This window comes from Sardina pilchardus, chromosome 8 (assembly GCF_963854185.1).
Source record: "Sardina pilchardus chromosome 8, fSarPil1.1, whole genome shotgun sequence".
Classification (NCBI taxonomy): domain Eukaryota; kingdom Metazoa; phylum Chordata; class Actinopteri; order Clupeiformes; family Clupeidae; genus Sardina; species Sardina pilchardus.
Genome location: NC_085001.1, coordinates 472,501 through 481,323, shown reverse-complemented (window position 1 = coordinate 481,323; position 8,823 = coordinate 472,501). Strand labels below are relative to the sequence as shown.

The following is an 8,823-nucleotide window of genomic DNA, read 5'->3' as shown; positions in this document are numbered from 1 at the left end:
TTTGTGGTTTTGATAACGGGTCGCTATGGAGACTGGGTGACAACATAGGAAATGTCACTCATTTAGTCAAAACAGTGCATTGCAAACTACCATACCATGATCTCACGTTTCTTAAAAATGTAAACGCGGGAGTTTAAAGTATGACTCATCTTTTGGGCCGCCAGGACTGTGTTGACAGTCTTCGTAGAGATTTAATTGATCTTCAGGGTGCCGTTCTGGACGTTTTCTCTCGAACAGGACCTGTCAGATGTTCATCCTGGAAATTCCCAGATAAACAATCTTGTAATCTGGATCTTGTTTTGCTGTTGGAAAAATATGACTTTGTTGAGGGAGAAGAAGAATTCAACCAGCACACTCACATCGTTTTGCTGGAGCTGGTGATCGACAGGTGGGCAACATTTTCTTTAGGCAAATCAATATCTTCCATTGTTGTCGCATTTGTTTCTGCATGCAGTGATGAAGTGTTACACCTGCCCTGGTTTAGACTGATGCTTCTGCTGCAAAGCTTCAGCGCACACATTGACCTCATTTTGGTGGGTAAAAGGGGAAAGCCAGGCCCCAGTCAGACCGCTCCATCCGTGTCCATTGGTCCAGTGGTGAAGAACTTCTGGAGTAATCTAGTGCAACTGGGAAAACAGTATCCCCGGCAGGTAAGACATGGGTTATGAATTGGTGAGATGACTCAATAGTTGGTAGCCTAGAGGCCTAGTTAACATCATTGGAACAGGCCTCTATGTATGGCACATACCTGTAAATAGCCTGATGTTTTTTGCATAATCATCATTATTTGTTTAACCAGTGTCACCGTCCTCAAACACCTACAATATAAACATTAAAGAATTGTTCTCAAGTAGTATTCACATATTCTTCTGTCTCAGAGTGTGTTCAAAACCAGTCCAGCAGACAGAGGTGCTGAGAGCCACTCCCACAGCACCCCCTCCCTCCAACCCAGAGTAGCTCCTGGCGCCATCACATCCTCCTCCTCCTCTCACCTCCGCCACTCGCTCCCCCACCTCCTCAGCTCCTCCTCCTCCTCCTCCTCCTCCTCCTCCTCGCACCTCCTCAGCCAATCAGCAGCTAGCTCTCCCTGCCCCTCCACCAATCCCAGCATCTCGTGCGACAGCCACAGCGTGGGTGTCCAGACGTGCGAGGGGTCCCTGGTGCCGTGCGACGCGTGCGCGAGCGTGCAGGCCGCCCTGCGGGAGTCCGGCGCTGCGCTGGTCAGTCTGTGCGGGACGCTCGGCCTGCCCTCCTCCCTGCAGCGCCTCCTGCTGGCGGCCGAGGAGGCCGCGCTCGCCGGACGACTCTCCGCCTCTGACGTGGGCCAGTGGGCGTCCGAGCAGCGCAGGGACGTGGAGCGGCTGGCCAATCACCATCAGGAGTCCAGCGCCGCCATGGCCTCTCTCCAGGAGCAGGTGCGGGCAGCAGAGAAGGAGAGAGGAGCGCTGAGGACACAGGTGGACAGAGAGAGGAGGGAGAGGAGGAGGATGGAGGAGGAGAGGAGGAGGATGGAGGAGGAGAAGAGGAGGATGGAGGAGGAGTGGGAGAGAGGGCTGAGGGAGGAGAGGAGGAAGGGAGAGGAGGAGGTGAGGAAACTACAGGAGGAGCTGGAGGAACTCAGGAAAGGTGAGGAGAACTAAGAACTACTCCCTAGAGAGGGTTCCTGATGACAAAGAACTACTCCCTAGAGAGGGTTCCTAACAACTAAGAACTACTCCCTAGACAGGGTTCCTGACGACAAGAACTACTCCCTAGAGAGGGTTCCTGATGACAAAGAACTACTCCCTAGAGAGGGTTCCTAACAACTAAGAACTACTCCCTAGACAGGGTTCCTGACGACAAGAACTACTCCCTAGAGAGGGTTCCTGATGACAAAGAACTACTCCCTAGAGAGGGTTCCTGACGACAAAGAACTACTCCCTAGAGAGGGTTCCTGACGACAAAGAACTACTCCCTAGAGAGGGTTCCTGGTGTGATCCAAGAACTTCTTAAATAGTTGTGAAGAGTAAATGGCTGTGAGATCTGTCATGACTATCTGTAGTGACCATCAGAGGAGTTTCACATTCCTTATAGAACGTGTGGATCTGTTCCAGGTGTTGTGTCATTCCTTATAGAACGTGTGGATCTGTTCCAGGTGTTGTGTCATTCCTTATAGAACGTGTGGATCTGTTCCAGGTGTTGTGTCATTCCCTATAGAACGTGTGGATCTGTTTCAGGTGTTGTGTCATTCCTTATAGAACATGTGGTTCTGTTCCAGGTGTTGTGTCATTCCTTATAGAACGTGTGGTTCTGTTCCAGGTGTTGTTTCATTCCTTATAGAACGTGTGGTTCTGTTCCAGGTGTTGTTTCATTCCTTATAGAACGTGTGGTTCTGTTCCAGGTGTTGTGTCATTGGAGTGCAAGAACAAAGAGCTGAACTCTGAACTGAGTTTGCAGAGGGAGGCCCAACGTACACTAGGTAAATACATTCAATGTACACACACACACACACACACACACACACAGACACAGACACAGACACACACAGACAATCACACACACATACACACACACACAAACACACTCACAGGCACTTTGATTCTTACCTATTTACTGTGTGTGTGCTGTACCAATGTAGTGGTAGAGCTGGGGACAAAGAGCTGAAGTTTTCACTTGTTTTGTCCAGAGTCTGAGAGGGAAGCTCTACAGAAGGAAGTGAGGCGTTTGCAGACACAGGAAGTGACATGGGCCCAGAGGAGGCAGGACCTGGAGGCAGAACTTAGCAACCTTCGCCTCCTATTGGACAAGGAATGTGTCAAGTATCAAAGTGCAACACGTCAACATGAGGTTAGAGTGCTGTGTGTGTGTGTGTGTGTGTGCACATTGAATGTATTTACCCATAGTGTAATTCTCATGTGGATTCTCTGGTCTTAGTGTGTGTGTGTGTGTGTGTGTGTGTGTGTGTGTGTGTGTGTGTGTGTGTGTGTGTGTGTGTGTGTGTGTGTGTAGTCTCTACAAATGAAACAAAGGGCTCTTCTAGAGCGTGTGGATTCTCTGGTCTTGGAGTGCGAGGAGCTTCAGACTGGACTGGAGGAGAAAGAGGAGCTCACACACACACTCACACACACCTCTGAGGAGAGAGACACACTACAGCAGCAACTCACAACGCAGCAGGTGAAATAGACCCCCCCTCCCCCCCTCCACACACACACACACACTCACACACGCTAGCCATTTATTTGTGTCCACATGATGAAAATGGCCCAGGGACACACATATTAAGGCTGCAGTACAATACATACACAGACTCATGAACCAGTGACTTGCAACAGGTCTTCACAATATCACTCAGCTCTTACTGTAAGTAGCAAAGTCTCCACCATACTGTGGTGGCTGCCATTGATAGCAGAGATGGCACAGTACTTTACAAGCTGTTTAGCCCTCCTTTTGACCATCCTAGCTTTGCAGCCCTCTTACTAACTCTGAGATGTGTTTTCGGTGTGTGTGTGTGTGTGTGTGTGTGTGTGTGCTGTATTGTATGTGTACATGTGTGTGTGTGTGTGTGTGTGTGTGTGTGTGTGTGTGTGTGTGTGTGTGTGTGTGCTTGTGTGTGTATTGTATGTGCACATGTGTGTGTGTGTGTGTGTGTGTGTGTGTGTGTGTACGTGTACATGTGTGTGTGTGTGTGTGTGTGTGTGTGTGTGTGTGTGTGTGTATGTGTGTATGTGTACATGTGTGTGTGTGTGTGTGTGTGTGTGTGTGTGTGTGTGTGTGTATGTGTGTATGTGTACATGTGTGTGTGTGTTGCTGCAGGAGGAGTGTGGGCGTGTGTGTGCGCTTGTGTGTGAGCTGGAGCGCTGCGTTGAGCACCAGAGGGAGGAGCTACAGCAGGCTGCACACAGAGAGAGGATGCTGGTGGCCTTCCCTGAACTCACCCCTATCCACCACCAGGGGGAGCCACAGAGTAGGAACCACACACACACACACTACACACGGATCACACACACACACACACACACACACACACACACACACACACACACACACACAGATCACACTCACACACACACACACACACACACACACACACACACACACACACACACACACACACACACGGATCACACACACACACACACACACACACACGGATCACACACACACACACACACACACACACACACACACACACACACACACACACGGATCACACACACACACACACACACGGATCACACACACACACACACACACACTGATCACACACACACACACACACGGATCACACACACACACACACACACACATACACACACACGGATCACACACACACACACACACACACGGATCACACACACACACACACACACACACACACTGATCACACACACACACTGATCACACACACACACACACACACACACACACACACACACACACACACACACGGATCACACACACACACGGATCACACACACACACACTGATCACACACACACACGAATCACACACACACACTGATCACACACACTCTACACTGACAAACATCCCTGCTGAAAAAAACAGCAAGACACCAGCTTAGGCTGGTAGCTGGTTTTAGTTGGTTTTAGCTGGTATTTGCTGGTTTTCTTCCAGCTATTGCTGGTCTTTGCTGGTGTAGCTGGTTAGGCCACCAGCTAGACATGCTGGCGTGACCATCTGAGGAAGCTGGTCGTGCTGGTGTGACCAGCCTGTCGTTTGGGATACAGCTGGTTTAAGATGGTCATGCTGGTGACCAGCCTGTCAAGCTTGACAAAGATGGTCAAGCTGGTTTTCTAGAATGACCAACATAAGCTGGCGTGGCCAGTAAAAACCAGCAATGTAGACCAGCAACACCAACTAACATGACCAGCTTAAGGTGGTACGACAATCAAAACCAGCTGAATTACCATCATAAGCTGGGTAAACCAGCTGAAGGTGTGTTTTCGCGAGAGTTTTGCTGGTCTAGCTGATCAACCATCATAGGGTGATGACCACCTTTAGCTGGTCAGTTTTTTTCAGCAGGGATTAACTTCAATGATATACTGTAAGCCTGGTAGATCGGTGACCGTTAGGAGTTTGGTATGGTCAGTCAGTTGACCATCTAGATATGAGACTACCTCTGGTGATGTTCAAGGTTCTATGATGCTATGTTCTCCTGTTCCGCTGGCCTGCCCAGGTACCGGTGATGTTCTAGGGGACATGGAGCAGCAGCTGCAGGTGAACTGTCTGCGGATCCGCGTTCTGGAGCAGGAGAACGTCACGCTCACCAGCAGCCTGGACAAGCTGAGGAGAACCAGAGCTGCTGACCAGCCTGACCAGGTATATAGTTGCTATGGGAACCAGCCTGACCAGGTATACAGTTGCTATGGGAACCAGCCTGACCAGGTATACAGTTGCTATGGGAACCAGCCTGACCAGGTATACAGTATAGGAACCAGCAGCCGTGTTGCTATGGGAACCACCAGCCAAAAACGGTTGCACCTGCGTGCCAAGTCAGCATCCATTCAGACTCGCTCCTGGAGGCGTGGTAGCCCCTCTCCCTGGGCACTTCACTCCACTCAAATTTAGTTTCGGATGATACTCAATGTGGCGGACCCTTGCGTGAACGCGCAAACGAAGTGGAAGTGTGTAGGGCTAGGGTTTAGGGCCACGTTTCAGAAAGGGCCTCTGTGTGTTCCCTTGACCTGCCTGTCATTTCCTGCCATGTAATTTCCTGTTATGTCATTTCCTGTTCTCTTTGCAGATGTGGTCTTTGCAGCATATGAATGTGTCTGGCCCATCTCACGACCCATCTAAACATGACCCGTCTCAACAGGACCCGTCTCAGCACTACAGAACTCAACACGAGCAGCAGACGTACCCAGCTAATGCTGCCCACAGTGCACCGTAAGAGCACCACTCACCTGACCAACACACCTGCCCAACACCACTCACCTGCCCAACACACCTGCCCACCACACCTGCCCAACACCACTCACCTGCCCAACACACCTGCCCACCACACCTGCCCAACACCACTCACCTGCCCAACACACCTGCCCAACACCACTCACCTGCCATCTTCACCCAACACCACACACCTGCCCAACACCACTCACCTGCCATCTTCACCCAGCACCACTCACCTGCCCAACACCACTCACCTGCCATCTTCACCCAACACCACTCACCTGCCCAACACCACTCACCTGCCCAACACCACTCACCTGCCCAACACCACTCACCTGCCCAACACCACTCACCTGCCATCTTCACCCAACACCACTCACCTGCCCAACACCACTCACCTGCCATCTTCACCCAACACCACTCACCTGCCATCTTCACCCAAGACCACTCACCTGCCCAACACCACTCACCTGACATCTTCACCCAACACCACTCACCTGACATCTTCACCCAACACCACCCACCTGCCATCTTCACCCAACTCACCTGCCATCTTCACCCAACACCACTCACCTGCCATCTTCACCCAACACCACTCACCTGCCCAACACACCTGCCCAACACCACTCACCTGTCATCTTCACCCAACACCACTCACCTGCCATCTTCACCCAACACCACTCACCTGACCAACACACCTGACCAACACCACTCACCTGCCCAACATCACTCACCTGTCATCTTCACCCAGCACCACTCACCTGCCCAACACCACTCACCTGACATCTTCACCCAGCGCCACTCACCTGCCATCTTCACCCAACACCACTCACCTGCCCAACACCACTCACCTGTCCAACACCACTCACCTGCCATCTTCACCCAACACCACTCACCTGCCCAACACCACTCACCTGTCCAACACCACTCACCTGACATCTTCACCCAGCACCACTCACCTGACATCTTCACCCAACACCACTCACCTGCCCAACACCACTCACCTGCCCAACACCACTCACCTGCCCAACACCACTCACCTGCCATCTTCACCCAACACCACTCACCTGCCCAACACCACTCACCTGCCATCTTCACCCAGCACCACTCACCTGCCATCTTCACCCAACACCACTCACCTGACCAACACACCTGACCAACACCACTCACCTGCCATCTTCACCCAACTCACCTGACCCAACACACCTGACCCAACACCACTCACCTGACCCAACACATTTCCTCCTCTCTCCTCTCCTCCTCCTTCTCCTCTTCCTCCCCTCCTCCTCTCTCCTCTCCTCCTGTCTGCAGTGCAGTGACGCGGTCTCAGGTGGGTGCAGGGGGGGTGGAGTTGGGCTGGCGTGCGGAGGAGGACATGGGCCCGTGGGAGCCCCCCCCACCCCTCTCCCTGCACCTCCTCTCTCCCTCCTCCCTCTCGTCCTCCTCCTCTCCTCCCTCCGTCCGCCCCCAGCACACGCTCCAGCTGGCCCGCCCCCCGGAGCCCTGCGCCGCAGAACTGACCTTCGCCAAGACCCGCCACAACGCTCGCGCTCACGCTCACGATCACGCCCGCACCCGCTCCGCAGGCAGCCGACACAAGAGGAAGTGATGTCACGGCTGTGCAACCAATGCCAACGAGTCCCGTTTTTTACAAACAGATCAAAACATTGGAGAGCAGTTGGATTTGTGCCCTCTTTCTCTCTCCCTGTGTATTGTGTGTGTTTTGTTTTTTCCTTAAGAAACAACTGATTTGTATTGTGTAACACAAACTTTTGCCTTCTGAATCGTGTACAGAATTGGACCACAATTCACAGGTTGCGATACCATGACACAAGCAGCTGCTGTTTGGAAGGCTAGAGTATTGTCAGTGTATTGTCTCTCTGTAATTAATGAGTGCTGTCATTGCGTCTGTCTGAGCTGTCCATCATGATAGTGGAAGATGCGTTCCAAGTGTCAGTAATAAATGGCTTAGTCATGTGGTGACACTGAGTATGTCATTCCCAGTGTCAGTAATAAATGGCTTAGTCATGTGGTGACACTGAGTATGTCATTCCCAGTGTCAGTAATAAATGGCATAGTCCTGTGGTGACAGAGCTGAGTAAATGTGGGTGTCATCTACATGACTGTGGTTGTTTTTAATGGTTTGTCCAAATAGGCGCACATAGAGGTTGAATAATAGTGGCCCCAAGATCGACCCCTGGGGAACACCACAGACCAAGGCAGCCATGTTCAGATTACATTATGTGCTCAAATAACTGTAAAATGGTTGATCGTTAATGCAATATCTACATTATCAGAAACCATTGGGTGAATCATTTGTATAGCCACACTTAAGCAGACACCTTCCTATCCACTTTAGATTGATATTCATCTATACAATCATTACTTTTAAATTGAATAGTTTAGGGGTAACACACCTCCTCGTCCTCCTCCTCTGTGTGTGTGTGTGTGTGTGTGTGTGTGTGTGTGTGTGTGTGTGTGTGTGTGTGTGTCTGTGTGTGCGTGTGTAGGGTGTCACAGTCAGCAATGTAGAGATTATTAGAACTGATGTCTTTAGTGGCTTAGATCATTCAATAGTGTGTGTGTGTGTGTGTGTGTGTGTGTGTATGTGTGTGTGTGTGTGTGTCAGTGATGCGCGGGCTGATCCAAATCGAGCGGGCGACCGCGGTCACCCGCGGTCACCCGCGGTTATGGGTCAAGAAAAAATATTTTTAATGATATGCGGGTCATGTTTGGTCGGGTCGGTAAGAAAAATAAATTGTCATTTATATCGTACATAATTGTCTTTAGAAGAAAAAGACATAAGTTGCAGCATTCCCACTGAAACGCGATTCTATCCCCCACATTTTGTCACGAACATGTAGAAATGCACTTGTTGTTTCTGCGTAGACAGACCCTCGGCTACACTTGACATGCAGTTGTGTTCTGTTCTCA

General features: G+C 50.8%; 1 protein-coding gene across 1 annotated transcript; it reads left to right on the top strand.

Annotated features, from left to right (window-relative positions):
- Positions 1-38: 38 nt before the first annotated feature.
- Positions 39-7,590, top strand: ccdc157 (coiled-coil domain containing 157). Its single transcript, XM_062543792.1, has 11 exons — positions 39-388; positions 485-650; positions 879-1,457; positions 1,548-1,626; positions 2,381-2,458; positions 2,666-2,826; positions 2,989-3,153; positions 3,793-3,943; positions 5,177-5,319; positions 5,744-5,886; positions 7,201-7,590. The coding sequence occupies exons 1-11, from the start codon at positions 141-143 to the stop codon at positions 7,496-7,498; spliced, it is 2,211 nt and encodes a 736-aa protein (XP_062399776.1). The 5' UTR covers positions 39-140; the 3' UTR covers positions 7,499-7,590.
- The last annotated feature ends 1,233 nt before the right edge of the window (positions 7,591-8,823 follow it).